A 17961-nucleotide genomic window follows, 5' to 3' on the forward strand; every position below is an offset into this window, starting at 1 on the left:
TTGTGGTATTGTTGATGATTTCTTAAAGTCCTTATCCAAATATTATAAGCCTGCAACTCGCCATCTTATCAGAAGTAGCCTCTTTGGTCCTTGTTACATTTGGCCTTAACAGTCTGACCGAAGACACAGCTTTCCTGTAGTTAATTCCTTAAATTCTTTTGCAGAGAATCAGTTGTCCTTAGTGACAATAAAGCATCCATTTTATTGAGCAGGCATTAAGCCTGTTTTGCTTATGTAATCTCGACTCCCTGCTTTCCCAGACATGGTTAACTGCTTTCAATTCTTGTATGAGTTCATCTTTGTTTTTAATAGTTTATTTCAGACATATTTATTACTGATTCTTTCCATGTGTAACATTTTATCTTTGATTCATTTAATCTATTAATAGTTATTAAAGTTCTGAATTCTATAATATCACAACCCAGTCTGTGTGCTATAAAAGAGAAGCCGCTGGTCTTTTATAAAAACAGCCAAAAACCTGTTTTTGCACTTCTTGGAAGTAATTGAACTGCTGTCAATACAATGAAGCAGAAATTACAATAAAACAATATTCCTCAGATGGCTGTGAAGGAATTTCAAAGGGAAGGAAACTCCACAGCTAGCTGATTCACCACCTCCACAAAGGAATTTCAGACTGCTAACTCTAGTTTGGGACTTTGGATTCCATCTTAAAATCAAAGACAGTGCTAAACTGCAATCAACTGGTTGGTTGTTTCTAATTTTTTTTTTGATTTGTAGCTCTCCTTGTATGGCAAAGTGCCAGACATGAGCCCCTGGGTTGCCTTATGTATTGATGGCCAAATCTACATTAGCAGAGCTTGAATGTTGTCAGTACTTAGAACAGGAAGGTCAGACCTGAAACCATGGTTATTACACACATGCATGCATGGACACACACAGAATTGGGATCAGAAATAGAGCATTCAACCTGTCTATCCAGTTTTGGCGTTGAATAATGTTGTGGCTAATGTTGTGATTCCAACTGATGGTAATATTGGACAAAACAGATTCCAAAACGAAACCTGGCTTGATCATTCATACGTTGAATTGTTTTGTAGTTGGCTAATGTTTATTATTGAGATATATTCAGTCACGGCTGCAGATGTTCTTCGCTGACAGAATATAAGTTTATTCCATTAAAAAAAATAAATTTTTATATATATAATTAGAAATATCTTAATAGAAAAATTAAAATGAAGTTCCAACATGTTTTCCAATACTATCTGTTACAGACACTCAATTTTAGAGAAATATAATTCTTACTTCCGCTTTTAGAATCTTTGCTGAACTGATGCTTTACAGGTTCTTTTCTAAGCTTCCAATCCCCTTTTGTTTTATAAATCCTTTCCAAGTCTGCTGGCATGAACTGATCTGATAGTGGCCTCCGCCTTCCTACCTCTGCCCATTGGGTCCCTTCTTAGTTAGGAATCAAAACAATCTCTGCTTTAAATATAGTAATAATTGTACTTCTAGCCCTTCACCTCTCTGAAATTCTTGTGCTCCAGTCAGTCCTGCCTTGTTTATTCTCTTGACTTCAAATACACCAAATTTATGACTCTAATTCCTTCTATAAATCTCTTTGTCTACTCTATTCCCCTGTAATATGCTGTTTAAATCCAACACCTTAGACCAAGCTTTTGGTCAGCTGCTCTAATATTTTTCATGTTGCTCTGCTAATATTCCTTTGAAATTATTTAGGACATTTTTCCAATGAAAATCACTATAACAATACTGAAGTAGGTAGGAATGAAGAATATTTATGTCTGGCAATAAGAAAAATAGGTAAAGATAAGTTAAGATGGGGTGGCCAGGTAATTTACCTGGCTGGAAATCGTTAGCATCTATTGTGAAGTGTCTGACCCATTGAGAAACTCCTCTCTAAGTCAGTGAAATGCAATGTCACAAGACTTAGCAATAACAGGGCTCAGGATAAAGCAAATGAATTGATATTATTAAATCCTGCCTGTATTGAGCTAGTATTCAAAGCTTTGAATCGTTTTGCTGATATTTACAAGCTTCAGAGTTGTCATAGATAGTGAGAAAACTGTGAACAAACAGACTTGTGTGTACATCATGTGAACAGCAGCAGATCAAGAAGACCAGACTGAATCACTTTCTCAAGGGTAACTAAAGATTGAAAACAAATGTTTGCCTAACCAGCAATGCCACAACCTGTGAATGTTTTTATTTAGAAAAGCAGTTGAATTATGAGAAATGTACAATGTGGGAAATCCCCAATTAGCCACCTAAACATGATTTAAGAATATCCATGATCAGGGAGATACATAATGTTATTTTCAAGGAAATTCACTGGTGGGATTGCACAGAATTCTGATCCTGTGACAACTAGAGCGATGTTGAGATTAGCATGGGAATGGGGGATTCAATCTGATTTCAATCTATGCAGTGTACCAGCAAATACAAAATTGGCTGTTGGGGCATGAATCCTTGTGTTGTAATGTTTTAATATTCTAATTTGTTTTGCAGAATGTTGTGTCAAGCATGTTGGAAGGAAGGGCAACAGATAAAATCTAAACTTTTGCTCAGAGGGTGAACAACACCACAGCAAATCTACTATATTCAACAGTGAAGATATATTTTTGAACAGTGAAGGAATTAGGGGTTATGGTGAGGGTGCGGGGTAAATGGAATTGAGTGTACGAAAAAGAATAGTCATGATCTTATTGAATGGCAGATCAGGACTGAGGGGGCCAGATGGTCTTCTACTGATCCTATTTCCTTTACTGTTCAAAAATCTATGTTGGCTTTAAAAACATTCACTGAGGTAGCCTCAGTTGCTTCACTGGACAGGGAGTTCCGCAGATTCTCAGCCCTTTAGGTGAAGGAATTCTTCCTCAACTCAGTCCTAAATCCACTCCCCTGTATTTTGAAGCAATGTCCCCTAATTCTAGTTTCACCCACCAGTGGAAACAACCTCCTTGCTTCCGTTCATAATTTTATGTTTCTGCGAGATCTCTCCACCACCACTACTCTTCCCCCGTGTTTTCCCACCCCCGCCACCGTTCTTCTAAATTCAAGCGTCTACTCAATCTCTCCTCATAAGCTAACTCTCTCAATGCCAGAATCAACCTAGTGAACCACCTCTGCACCCCCTGCAGTACCAGAACATTATTTTTCAAGTAAGGAGACCAAAACTGCACACAGTACTCCAGGTGTGGCCTCACTAGCACCCTAAGCAGCTGCAACATAACCTTCCTGTTTTTAAACTCTGTCTCTCTACCTGTTGCATCTGCAAACCAACTTTTTGTGATTCATGGGCAAGGACATCATAGTCTCTCTTCACACCAGTATGCTGCAATATTTCACTATTTAAATAATCATCCATTTTTCTCTTCCGACTAAACTGGATGACATTACATTTACCAACATTGTACTCCATCTGCCGAACCCTTGCCCACTCACATAACCTATCTATACCCCTCTGCAGACTTTGCTCTACCACTCCTCTTAGTGCCACCAACATGCTTTGGCACACTACTTGGTCCCTAACTCCAAATCAGCTAGGAAAATGGTAAACAAATATGGTCCAAACGTTGATTCCTGAGGCACACCACTAGCCAGTGATCACCAACCAGAAAAACGCATATTTATCCCAACTATTTGCATTCTAGTAGTTAACCAATATTGCATCCATGCTAATACGTTATCTGTAACACCATGCACTGTGACCATAAAGCTAATTCAATTCAATTTATCTTATGTAGTAACCTTTTGTGTGGCACCTTATTCGAAAGTCTTCTTGAAATCCAGATACACCACATCCCTCAGTTCCCCCTTGTCCACCGCACTTGTAATGTCCTTTTAAAGAATTCCAGTAAATTGGTTAAACGTGAACTGCCTGTCATGAACCCATGCTGCATTTGCTCAGTGAAGCAGTTGAGGCTGCCTCATTGAATGGTTTTAAGACAAAGATAGTTTGAAATTACGCAGTTATTAAGGAGCTAAATTACATTTTCAATTCATTTTCAGATGGCTTGAGCAAAGCACAAAGCGATATGAGTGAACCAGATGTGTTTAGTATAATTTCGGAAGCCAACACAGAACTGTGTAAGAAAAGTTTTCCATAACATGTTTTTACAATTTCTGAAGTAGATTTTCAAATTGTGCTATTTCAGTAACCCAATAATTTGAATTGTATTGTATCACAAGGTAAGTGTATAAGGTTAACACTATCATTAAGGGTGAGCATGGTGGCGTCAGTACTGGACTACTAATCCAGAGATTTAGGTAATGTTCCCAAGACCTGGATTCAATTTCTGCCATGGTGGATTGTGGAATTTGAATTCAATAATTTTTTAAAAAACTATGATGATGAATCCATTGATTGGTGCAAAAGCCCATCTGGTTCACTAATGTCCTTTTAAGGAAGAAAACTGCCATCCTTACCTGGTCTGGACTAAATGTGTCTCCAGACCCACAGCAATATGTGTAAGTCTTAACTGCCCTCTGGGCAATTAGGGATGGTCAATAAATGCTGGCCTAGCCAGCAATGACCTCACACTGTGAATGAATTTTGAAAAATTGTTTTTAAAAGAAATGAAAGATGAGGTGAGAGGAACATCTCATTAGAGAAGAGTTTTTAGATTTGTAGGGCTAATCTTTTGTCCTTGAGCTAGGTCAAGAAAATTCCTGATTTTGCTTGGCTGCCTTGGGAAATGCCCAATTTAGAGGTGTGGAATTTCTGGGGCAGGTGCCAGCCACACACTTGGACCAGCCAACACCAAATGAAATTTAGGCAAGGCTATCGTGGCTGCTGATGCAGTGATAGGCTGTTTAAAAGGCGCACATCATGCTGTGACACTTTGATAGTTCCAGCTCAAAATAACAGGCCCTCAGTCAGACTTGGGCTTTGATTTGTCAACTCTGTAATAATTGTATGGGCACTTACCTAAACTTCTTTATATATTCTTGGCTAAGAAGCCAGATAACAATGAGATTGTTAAGCTATCTTCCAACTTGATTGACAAGTCTAGCTATCCAATCACTATCAATTTCACAGTGTTTGACTACAAGCAGTTATCCGTTTCCAGTATCTTTCAGCTTCAGGTACTGCAGCTTTAAACCATCTGGATGATGATACTTTTATTGCTTTGAAGTGTAAAGTTTTTTAATATAGTGAAACGTTTATAGTAGCAAGACTGCACTATTATCTGGGTCTGTAGATTGTTAAAGTGCAAAGATAGCCTTAGTAGAGTGATGTAAACTTCCTGTTGGATGTGGGAGATTGGGTAGAGTTTCCACATTACTGATGATTATGTCAGCAGGAAATGTGTTTTGCTGTGAATCCTATTCAATCTCATGGATCAGTTGGAGCGGCAGCTAAAGGCAAAGAAGAATTTACAGGAGCTAGAGGGTAGTTGCAGGAACTAACATAACTGTGATACAGTCAGGTAGATGGTTTACCTCCATGAAAGGTAGGAGAGGGAGACGGGTAGTGCAGGAGTCTCCTGTGGCTATCCCCACCTCAAGCAAGTATGCTGTTTTTGAAAGTGTAGTGGGTGACGGACTCTCAGGGGAATGTAGCACCGATGGCCAGGCTTCTGGTACCAAGAATATCTCTAATGTATTGAGGGATATGCCAGGTTCCAAACAATCTGTTGTGATAGGGGATTGTCAGAGACACAGACAGACATTTCTGTGGCCAGCAGCAAGGCATCAGAGTTGGACGCTGCCTCTCTGGGTAGCAGGTTCAAGGGATATCTCACAGAGGGGCAGAATATTCTCCTGGGGAGAGGAACCAGTAGAAAGTCGTTGTACACATTGGAACTAATGACATAGGATGAAATTCTGAGGAAAGAATATCAGAAGTTAGGTAACAATTTTGAAAAGAAGATCCTCTAGGGTAGTATCTGGAATACTCCCAGTGCCACGAGCTCGTGAGGGTAGGAGTAGGAGGATAGAGCAGATGAATGTGAGGCTGAGGAGCTGGTGCAGTGGAGAAAATTCACTTTTTTAGATTATTGGAATCTCTGCTGGGGTAGAAGTGACCTGTTTAAGAAGGATAACTTGCACCTGAATTGGAAAGCAACGAATATCCTGGCAGGGAGATTTACTAGATCTGCTCGGGAGGACTTAAACTAGTAAAAGCGGGGGTCGGGGTGTTGTGGGTGGAAACCAGGGAGCCAGAGGAAAGAGATCAGTCTGTGACGAGTACAGTTGGGAAAAGGGGCAAGTTGAACAGTCAGGACAGGCAGGAACAAGACAGCGAATGAGGTCAGACTGAAAAATTAAACTGCATTTATTTCAATGCAACAGGCAGATAAGGCAGGTGAACTCAGAGCATAGTCGGAAACATGGGACTGGGATATCATAGCATAGAACATAGAACAATACAGCGCAGAACAGGCCCTTCGGCCCTTGATGTTGCGCCGACCTGTGAACTAATCTAAGCCCCTCCCCCTACACTATCCCCTTATACTAGCAATTACAGAGACATGGCTGAGGGATGGACAGGACTGACAGCTTAATGTTCAAGGGCTTAGGTGCTGTAGGAAGGATAGTAAGTGGTGCAAGAGAGGAGATGGAATGGGTTTTTTTGATTAGGAATAACATCTATGGCTGTATTAAGAGGGGGGGATATTCCTGGGAATACGTTCAGGGAAGTTATTTGGGTAGAATTGAGAAATAAGAAAGGGATGATGACCTTAATGGGATGTGAGAACTTTCAAAGGTTAATTGGAGGCAGATGTTTGCAGGGAAAAGGAAGACTGAAAAATGGGAAGCCTTCAAAAATGAGATAAGGAGAGTTTAGAGATGGTATGTTCCTGTTAGGGTAAAGGGCGAGGCTGGTGAATATAGGGAATGCTGAATGACTAGAGAAATTGAGGTTTTGATCAAGAATAAGAAGGAAGTGTATGTCAGGTACAATTAACAGAGATCACGTGAATCCTTAGAGTGTAAAGGTAGTAGGAGTATACTTAAAAAGGAAATCAGGAGGGCAAAAAGGGGACATAAGATAGTTTTGGCAAACAGCATGTAGGAAAATCCACAAGGATTCTACAAATTCATTAAAGGTCAAAAGAGTAACTAGGGAGAGAATAGGGTCCCTTAAAGATCAGCAAGGCTGTCTGTGTGTGGAACCAGGAAATGGAGGAAATACTGAACGAATATTTTGCATTTGTGTTTACTGTGGAGAAATTTATGGAAGATAGAGAACATGGGGAAATAATTAGCGACATCTTGAAAAATATCCATATTACGGAGGAGAAGATGCTGGATATCTTAAAACATATGGGTGGGTAAAGCCCCATGGCCTGATCACTTGTACCCCAGAAGTCTGCTGGAAGCTAGGGAAGTGATTGCTGGGCCCCTTGCTGAGATATTTGTCTCATTGATAGCCACAGGTGAGGTGCCAAAAGTGTAGAGGTTGGCTAACGTTGTGCCACTGTTTAAGAAAGGTGGTAATGAAATGCCAGGGAGCTATAAACTAGAGAGCATGACATTGGCGGTCGGCAAGTTATTGGAGGAAATCCTGAGGGACAGGATTTACATGTATTTGGAAAGGCACAGACTAATTAGGAATAGTCAACATGACTTTGTCTTTGGGAAATCATGTCTCTCTAACTTGATTGTCACTTTTAAAAAGTCAATGAGAATTGATGAGGGCAGAGTGGTGGATGTGAACCAAACGGACTTCAGTAAGGCGTTCGACAAGATTGCTTATGGTAGACCAGTTAGCAAGGTTAGATCACATGGAATACAGGGAGACCCAGCTGTTTGGATACAGAATTGGCTTGAAGGTAGGAGACAAGAGGCTGGTGGTGGAAGGTTGCTTTTCAGATTGGATGCATATGACCAGTGGCATGCCATAAGGATCGGTGCTGGGCCCACTGCTTTTTGTCATTTATATCAATGATTTGGATGTGAACATAGGTGATATGGTGAGGATGTTTGCAAATGATGCCAAAATTGGAGGTGTAGAGAACAACAAAGAATGTTACCACAGAGTATAACGGGATTTTGGTCATATGGGCCAAGGAGTGGCAGATGGAGTTTAATTTTGACAATGTGATGTGCTGCATTTTTGGAAAGGCAAATCAGGGCAGAACCTATTCACTTAATTGTTAGGTGCTGAGGAGCATTGCTGAACAAGGAAACCTTGGAGTGTAAGTGCATAGTTCCTTGACAGTGGGGTTGCGGGTGGATAGGATAGTGAAGAAGGTACGTTTGCCTTTATTGGTCAGTACGTTGAGTATAGGAGTTGAGTGGTCATGTTGCAGCTGTACATGACATTGATAAGGCCATTTTTGGAATACTGTGCTCAGTGCTATAGCCCTGCTATAGGAAGAATGTTGTGAAACTTGAAAGGGTTCAGAAAAGTTTTACAAAGATGTTGCCAGGGTTGGAGAGTTTGAGCTATCGGGAGAGGCTGAATAAGCTAGGGCTATTTTCCCTGGAGCATCGGAGGCTGAGGGGTGACTTTATAGAGGCTTATAAAATCATGAGGTGTATTGATAGGGTGGATAGCCAAGATCTTTTCTGGGGTGAGGGAGTCCAAAACTAGAGGTCATAAGTTTAAGGGGAGAGGGGAAAGATTCAAAAGGGATCACCAGGGCCAACTTGTTCACACTGAGGGTGATGCGTTCATGGAACAACCTGCCAGAAGAAGTGTTGGAGGTTGGTACAATTACATTTAAAAGGTATCTAGATGGGTGTAGGAATTGGAAGGATTTTTTTGTTCATTATTCATTCATGAGATGAGGACATTGCTGACCAGGCAGCATTTATTTCTCATCCCTAATTGCCCAAAGAGCAGTTAAGAGTCAATTGCTGTGGGTCTGGAGTCACATGTAGGCCAGACCAGGTGACGATGGCAGTTTCCTTCCTTAAAGGACATTAGTGAACCAGATGGGTTTTCCTGACAATTGGCAATGGATTCACGGTTATCATTAGACTCTTAATTCCAGATATTTTTATTGTATTCAAATTCCGCTTTCTGCTGTGGCAGGATTCGAACCTGGATCCCCAGAATGTTACCCAGGTCTCTGGATTAACCGTCCAACGATAATACCACTTGACCAACACCTGTTGTCAAATGCTGGTGAATGGGGCTAGATTTATGTAGGATATGTGGTTGGCACGGACAATTTGGCCTGAAGGGTCTGTTTCTGTGCTGAACAACTCTGACTATAATTACTTCATAAAACTTTCTTTTATCTGGGTAAGTATCACCACTGGGCTCAATACAGTGTGTGGTGGGTGAAACAGCATCGAATGGTATACCTTTACTTGAGGGCATAAGCTGTGAGAGTTGGTGTAGGAAAGAACTGTAGCATGGCAGCATACAGAGCCGACAAGGAACATATTGCACAGGGGCATGACGGACTATGGCGAATTTTTGGAGACATACCTTTGCAGGAGAAGCATTGGCAGCTTTTTCAAATTTATGTTTCGAAAGTTTCCATCAAGCAAACTGTGGTTTCTTAATGCCGCTGGCATGCTATTAACCACAAATATATAAAGTCCAGAGCTGACTTAATGAAAATTGCCAAGGACTGCATGTCTCAAGATGGCCACAGCTAGGTTGGGGGTAGTGGGTGTGAGCACACAACTCGAGCACCCTGCACCTTTGAAAGACCCTGGTAAAAATTGAAAAGCTTGGGAAAGGATTTGGGAAGCCCAAGCCAGTTATCAAGTCTGGGGATTATTTTTAAACGACTTCGGTCAATTCTGACTTGGTGAAAATCTAATGCATTAGGTTTCACCAGAAATGATGATGAAACAGAACCTGTAATAGTTTGTACCCTGAAGTATACAAGTAGTGATTAAATTGTAGAGACATGATAAATGCAGAGAAACAGGACTAGATGACCATCTTGTCTGGAGAGTTAGCATGAGATGCTAAACAAAGTGACTACTTTCAATGCTGCAGCATTCAAGATACTACGTTCTATTCAAGTTAAACGTAGATAATTCAGAATAAAAATATACAAATTAGTTTTAGTCTGCCAGTAGTCCTTTGAAGGTTCAGAAGATAATACACTGTATTGATGAGTTTAGAGGTCCTGCATCACCCTCATATGCTCAATAATTTTTATATATGACATAGAAGCCACAATTGGTCATTTCACCCCCTTAAACTAGCTCTGCCATTCAGTATGATCATGGCTGATCTGATTATGGCCTTAACTATCATTCCTGCCTGCTATCCATAATTTTTGACTTCCTCATAGATGCTCTGGTTAGAAGCAACAATGTTCCAGATCTTGATTAGCTGCTGGTAAAAGACAGGCAGCTCGTAAAAGAAGGATCTATGAACTGGAGCTGCATGGTGTTGTAGAGGCCATGCACCTGGCAGAAGAAATATGTTACTAGTGCACACTATCTTGGAGGCTCTACCTAAAGGTGTGTCTGCAGGGTTTGTGGATGGAAAGTTGCTACTTCGCTCCAACATTTTACCACTTTCCCTAAGTAGGAGACCCAGCATTGCAGCAGGGACCCAATGCACCTGTTTGTCTCAGAATACATTGACTGACTCCTTCCATGATTCAATGACAAACCTAGGGAAAAGGATCAGTGACCCAAGTGCACCATGCCAGCCATCAGTAGATTAATAACCAACAGGCAACTCATGTAGAACACCACTTGGAGCATGCCCTGTCCATCATCTAAGTAGCAGCTTTGACCTCCAATTCTTGATAATTTGCTGGCCGGGATTCCTCCAATCAGCTAAGATCGTTTAACAAGTAGAGGAGGATGACTCTACCTCCTCTAGCAGGGAGTTATCTCGCAGATAGACTTCACTGACTGACCAACTAACCAGTACTTTTTCCCCAGTTGATTAGCCTTCTTTAAGGGCAGTTGATTCATCCAAGGTTTTAACATAGGAAAGTGTGGGGTCATGCACTTTGATAGGAAGAATAGAGGCATGGACTATATTCTAAATGTGGAGAAAATTCAGAAATCTGAAGTGCAAAGGGACTTGGGAGTTCTAATCCGGATTCTCTTAAGGTAAATTTGTAGTTTGAGTCAGAGGTTAGGAAGGCAAATATAGTGTTGGCATTTATTCGAGACGACAGCAGGGATGTACTTCTGATCAGATTACATTTAGAGTATTGTGAGTAATTTTGGGCCCCATACCTCAGAAAGGATGTATTGGCTCTGGAGTGGGTCCAGAGGAAGTTCACAAGAATGAACTCGGGAATGAAAGTTTTAACACTAGGTACTTTTGAGGACTCTGGGTCTGTATCGGATGGAGTTTGGAAGGATTGGGGGATGGGGGTGTGGGATCTAATTGAAACTTACAGAATACTGGCCTGAACAGAGTGGATATTGGGAAGATGTTCCCATTGGTAGTGGAGACTAGGATCTGAGGGCACAGCCTTCGAGTAAAGGAAAGACCCATTAGAGTGAGGATAAGGAGAAGCATCCTCAGCCAGAGAGTGGTGAATCTATGGATTCACTGCCACAGAAGGCTGTGAAGGCCAGATCATTGAGTAAGTTCTTTATTGTCAAGGGTTACAGGGAGCAAGCGGGAGAATGGGGTTAAGAAACTTATCAGCCATCAGAATGGTGGAGCAGACGTGATGGGCCGAATGGCCTAATTCCTGCTCCCATGTCTTATAGTATCAATCTAGAGCATCTTCAATGAGCAACCTCCAATTCAAATATATCCTTGTCTGATTAAGGAGACCAGACTACGTGTAGTCATCTAAGTATGTTTCCACTAAATTCCAAGATTGTAATAAAACCTCCTCTACTGCGTGCTTTTACATTCCACTGATCTCACAATAAAGGCTGACGTTATTTTTGTCTTCACAATTATTGTGAACATGGGAGATTCAGAACTGCTGCATGTATATGCTATCTTTTTGTAATTCTTGTAGGAGAGTATCCAGATTTCTCTCTACTGGAACATTCTACAGCTTTTTTTCTCTCTAGTTCAATGAAGAATGCAGGAAAACATGCCAGAATCAGAACAAGGCATACCTAAAGCACAAGATCAAAATATTTGCTGCTATCTTCAGCCAGAAGCACTGAATAGGTGATTCATCTCCTGCTATGTCTCACATCATTGATGCCAGCCAACAGCCGATTTGAACCAATTCACCTGACAGCAAGGAAGGCTGAAGGCATTGGATACTGTCAAGGCTAGTTGCCCTGACCACATCTTGATAGCAGCACTGAAGACAACGTCCACAACAAGCTGTTCCAGTAAAGTTATAAAATTGGCATCTACCAGAAATGTGGAAACAGTCCAGATAAAGGACAGATTCAAACTGGTCAGTTATCATACCATGTAAGCTGGATCATCAACAGAATGATGAAAAAAATATATAATCAATAATGCTATCAAGCTAAATTTTGTCAACAATATTCTGTTCATTGACACTTAATTTGGCACCTATTTACAGCCTTGATCCAACCGTGTATTAAATTAGTCAACTCTAGAGGTGAGTTGAGGCAGTCTATGTAAGGGTCTGCAAAGGAGTGAAGACTGAAGTGTTAACCTTTCTTATGGGAAATTTCACAAGCAAACTTCCAATTGCATTTGGGAACCTCATTGTTTGCCCTGAAGTTAAAGTAGTAGGGAGTTCAGTTTTCAATTTGTCTTGAGTGTCTCAGGAAGAGATACTAGCTGAAGAAAGATCCCATGGAAACAGTAGTAGGTTGTTCAGTCTATTGCGCCTGCTGCATCATCCAGTTACATTATGGCATCCACCTAAATTATATTTTCCTTGCCATATCCATATACCTTGATGTAATTAGTTTCTAGAAACTAGTCAATTTCTGTCTTGAATATGTTCAATGACTAACTTTACAGCATCTAGATTACAGAATTCTGAAGATTCATCACCCTGTCAATAGAGAAATTCCTCCTTATGTCAGACTTAAATGGCCGATTCCTTATCCTGAGATTATGCGCTTTAATGGTGTGAACCATTGTTTATTGAGATAATTAGATCTAGGTTAATGTGGTCAGGCTGTCCCATGGTTTATACCACATTTGACACACCCTGAAATGTCCCCTGTATGGTGTGGCACACCGTCAGATATGATTTTTTTTCAGGTGCAACAAACAAATTGAACATTTTACTCATTATGTCTGTTTGGGGTGCACTTCAAGTGCCCTTTAACTGACATTAGGAAATTTGAACATGTAGACAGTGACTCAGAAGAAATCATTACCATGTATGATAAATAAGTACGTAACAACTTTGGCCCAAGACGCTGAGATGTATTGGTTCTTTGTGTTTATAGTGCTTAATGACTGGTATACCTTGCCAATCTTCACTGTCTTCTCTGTATCAGTTCTGAGTCCAGGATAATTTGATTTCATTGTATCCTGTGCCAGGCATCTTATTTGTTCAATGCCCATTTCTCCTTGAAGTAGGTTTGAAAATATGTCCTAGGTGAGAGCTTCAGGTAAATTAAGGCAAACCAGGAGACAAGATTAAATCTTTTGTCAATAGTTGTGCTGTTGTAGTCTTTTGAGGAAATGTTTAATAATGTTTATCAATGTTTTAGCTCAGTGAGAAGAAAATCTTTGAGAAGAGACCACCACTGATGCTAAAAAAGAAATTAGCAGTAGGATCAAATTGAAAGAAATGCTGTACAAATCTACAAAGTTTCTAAGAGCAAGTCAGAAGGTTGGACAAACTTAAAGAACCAGCAAAGAATAGCTAAAAACGATGAGGCAGAAAACAGTGTATGACAGCAAGCAAACTAGTAACATAAAACAAATGATCAGGCAGAGCTGACATAATTTTTGTGAGAGAAAAATTGTGTTGAACTCATCTATCAGAATTTTTTTGAACAAAGATAATTCATAGAGGGGAACTGTTTGATGTACTTGGATTATTATTAAGTGCCATATCAAAGTTTGCTACACAAACTTAGGGCACATTATGTCGGGAGTAACATAATAGGATGGATAAAGGTTTAATTAGCTTACAAGTCACCACAGTTCAAAGCACCATTGGCCTGCTTGCTCATTAGAGAGAGATAACAAATGATCATTTGAACCTGAGGATCACCACACTTCAGGTGAGGTGCAGAGTTCAGAAGGTGGGACCTTCATGGTAACTTGATCAGTACAGGAATTGTTGGCATTACTCTGCATCACAAGCCAATCTTCCAGCCAACTACTTTGAAAGCAATTCTGAGAAGGTTCATTCGACATTCTTGGGATGAAGTGGTTATATTACAAAGTAAGTCTGAACAATTTAGGTCTATATCCACTTGAGCTTAGAAAAATGGGAGGCAGTTTGCTTGCTTCATCTTGTCTGAGAGACCAGAACTAGGGCACAGCTTAACAAGAAGTGGTCTTCCATTTCAGACAAAGATGAGGATTCTTTTCCCTTTAGAGTGTGGAATTTTCTTTCCCAAAAGACAGTGGAGGCTGTTTTTATTAAAATTTATTCAATGTTATGTTAGATGGAGTTTTGATATATTGGGGGAGTAATGGGTTGTGGAACACAAATATGAAAATGAAGCTGAGACCACAGTCAGGTCAGTTGTGACCTAAATGATTTGGTAGAGCAGATTTGAAGGGCTGAAACAGTCTTTGTACATTTAAATGTAGACTAGGCAGCTAAAAGAAGCAAGGAAAGAAATTGTAGATTATCTCGTTCTCTCTGGCTGAGGGCAGATGCCAGAGTCTGCAGGACTGCTAACTTGTACCATTGCTTAAAAGGAAGAAAGCGATAGCCTAAGTAATTACACATAATTTAAACTCATCTTGGTGGTGGCTACGTTACTAGAAATGTCATGTTAAATTACCATTTGGAAAAGTGAATTATTCAAAGATAGTCAACGTGATTTTTTTAAGACTAATGTGATTAAATCATTTGAGCGGTTAAAAGGAAGTTTGATGCAGGCAGTGCATTTGATATGGTTAAATAAATTTGAGTACACTCATGACATGGTCCAGTCCCATGTGGCGATTTTGCCCGAAAAAGCTAAACCGCAAAAGGTCTAAAGACAAGTGGCATGTTGGATCTAAAATGGTCTCAGTGGCAATAAGCAAGTGATAATGGTCATAAGACTCAGAGTTATACAGTGCAGAAATAGACCCTTCGGTCCAACTCGTCCTTGCCAACAAGATATCCTAAACTGATCTAGTACCATTTACGAACATATGGCACATATCCTGTGAAACCTTCATATTCATAGCATCATGCAGATACCTTTTAAATACTGTAATTGAACCTGTTGTTATGGACCAAACCAGACCCCCTCTAAAATATTTTAAGAAAGTAGCTTAGACTCTACCTCTTTTTATTTTAAAAGTAGATAGGAAGTGCCATGTTCCAGTTGCGATGCGACTAGTAAAACTACTCGACATTATGCAAAACATTTATTTAAGCACTATAATTAAAATAGAAACAAGAAAAAGGAATTTAGAATAACTTAACTATTGGGAAACTTAAATGAATAATAAATACAGTACCCATTATAATTAACTGTTCCACTGTAGTAATATTCTTAAATGCACTCCTTGGCAAAAAGGCAAATTCGAACGCAGATTCTTAGATGCAATTCTCCAATTCAGGAGGAAATATCAAGAGATTTCAGAGAAAGTAGCAGCTGGTAATCATTCGCTGAAGTTTCCAACTCCTCTGGGATACCAAACAGCTTCTGACATTGAAAGCTTTTTTAAAAAAAAGCCTGGTCTGTGAGGACTAGCCATTGCCATATATGCTGCTTCCATTGTTCCAACATTTTAAAAAAAACCTAAAGGCCACCCAAATTGTTTTATTAGGCCATCTCCAGTAGCCGGATCATATCCTGTGCCTTCACAACCTCTCTTCAAATTAAAAACCCAGGACAAAATAACCTTTTTAAAGTGACAGCATCTTTATGCTTGCCTCCAACATTTCCTCTGGCAACTTGTTTCATAAGATCATAAGACAGAGGAGCAGAAATTAGGCCTTACAGCCCACTGAGTCTGCTGTGCCATTTAATTGTGGCTGATAAGTTTATTCTCTAACTTTGTCCCAATAACTCTTGATCCCCTTGATAATCAAGAGCCTATCTATCACAGCCTTAAATGTACTCAATGACCTGGTTTCCATAACCTTCTGAGGCAGTGAATTCCATAGATTCACCACTGTGGCTGAAGAGGTTCTATACACGTATCGTCCTCCGTGTAAAAATGTTGCCCCTCTTTTCCTCTCACCTTGAGCTTCTTTCCTCCAGGTTTGGGCTGGCTTGCCTGCCCTTGGAAAAAGACCTTAGTTATTCACCTATCCATGTTCCTCGTGATTTTAAAAGCCTCTATAAGGTCCCCCCTCACTGTCCAATGCTCCAAGGAGCAAAGCCCAGCCTATTCAGCCTCTCCATATAACTCCAACCTTCCAATTCCAGCAACTGCCTTGAAAGTCTTCTCTGAACCCTTCATGTTTAACTGCATCTTTCCTATTAGCAGGGAGACCATAAATGAATGCAGAATCCTAAAAGTGGCCTAACTGATGTCCTGTACAGCCGTAACATGGTATCCCAATTCTGGTGCTCAGTGCATGAACCAATGAAGGCAGTTGTGCCAAACGTTAAGTTCACCGCCCTATCTACCAGCGACACCACTTTCAAAGAACTACAAGCCTACACCTCTATGCCTCTTCGTTTGGCAATGCTCCCTAAGGCCCTACCATTAACTGTATCAGTTCTGTTCTGATTTGCCTTCCCAAAATGCAACACCTCGCATTTATCTAAATTATATTCTACCTGCCAAACCATCTAATCAAGGTCCTATTGTACGCTGAGATGACCTTCACTGTCCACTACACCATCAATTTTGGTGCCATCTGTAAACTTACTAACCATATCTCCTGTGTTCGGATCCAAATTATTTATATAAATGGCGAAAAGCAGTGGACCCAGCACCAGTCATTGCGGTACACCACTGGTCACAGGTCTCCACTCCAAAATCAACCCTCCACTCAAACGTAAAAGGTCCAACCCTACCCCAGCCAACATCAGACACTCCTGGGGTGAGGACAGCACTTAGTTAAGCCCAATGCAAAATTCACTCTACACTTTTAAAACAGGAAAGGAAAAGTTTCCCTGATATTTGAGCCACCATGAAACCCCAGTGACTCTGGAAAAAGGAAAACAAAATAAACAAAACAAAAACTGCCTTTCCTCAACTCTGACCCACCAACCACACATGCGGTAGGGATAACAAGGGTTAAAATGCAAAATAAATATTTCTTGATAGAATAATGGCCCTTATGGTCCTTACACGGTGAAAAATTGAAACAAAGGGTAAATAAGACAGTCCTTTTCCTTGGGCACCAAACTGAAAACAAACACAACTCAAAATGTGAATGGAAACTTATGCTGCAGAAACAAAAAGATTTACTAAATCAAAATGTTATTCAGGTGTATGATGCCCTCCAGACTCCATGGTGCTTTTTGATCTCGAAAGGCCTTAACTGTACCGGTGAGCACTATGTGCTCCCACTCCAGGGAAAACCGATCATGGATGTAACTGAAAGAGGGGCGATCATTCAAGAACAACAAGCCCCTCCACGCCTGCTGCCTGGACTTGTTAATGGCCATCTTTTCCAGGCCCGGGAGCAAAGCCGCAAGAAGACTTGTAGACTTATCTAAGTTTCCTGCACTAGATGGCCATAGATTAGGAGTGTGGTGCTAAAATGCAATCGAAATTTCAACAGCAGCCCCTTAAAAACAAACTAAAAAGGGGCTGCGGATGAATGCACTCAACATATAAGTAGGAGATTGTCTTCTTCAGACTGTAGAACATGCATGTGGTCTGGCACCAGGCAAATTTGCTCGGCAGTTGGTTGCACAGAACCACTGTGTGCAGCACTCTCCACGCCAGGGAAGAGATAGAATTCCAGGTAGAGGAGGTAAGCACTGGAGGGCACTCGCACATCCCCTGCAGGCCAGCTGGGTCTGTGAACATGAGGAGCATGTCATTGACATATGCCAAAATAACCACCTTTACCCCAGTCCAAATCAGAGCAAAACCCAAAA

At 40.6% G+C, this 17961-nt stretch overlaps 1 protein-coding gene across 1 annotated transcript in view; it reads left to right on the forward strand.

Moving 5' to 3' along the window:
* LOC125459481 (low choriolytic enzyme-like) overlaps positions 1-17961 on the forward strand; it is a 104615-nt gene that overhangs the window by 20593 nt on the left and 66061 nt on the right. Inside the window, exon 3 of the mRNA XM_048545982.2 lies at positions 3991-4068. Coding sequence (XP_048401939.2) covers positions 3991-4068 — 78 coding nt within the window. The remainder of the gene's footprint in view (positions 1-3990; positions 4069-17961) is intronic.

This window comes from Stegostoma tigrinum, chromosome 17, assembly GCF_030684315.1.
Source record: "Stegostoma tigrinum isolate sSteTig4 chromosome 17, sSteTig4.hap1, whole genome shotgun sequence".
NCBI classification, from domain to species: domain Eukaryota; kingdom Metazoa; phylum Chordata; class Chondrichthyes; order Orectolobiformes; family Stegostomatidae; genus Stegostoma; species Stegostoma tigrinum.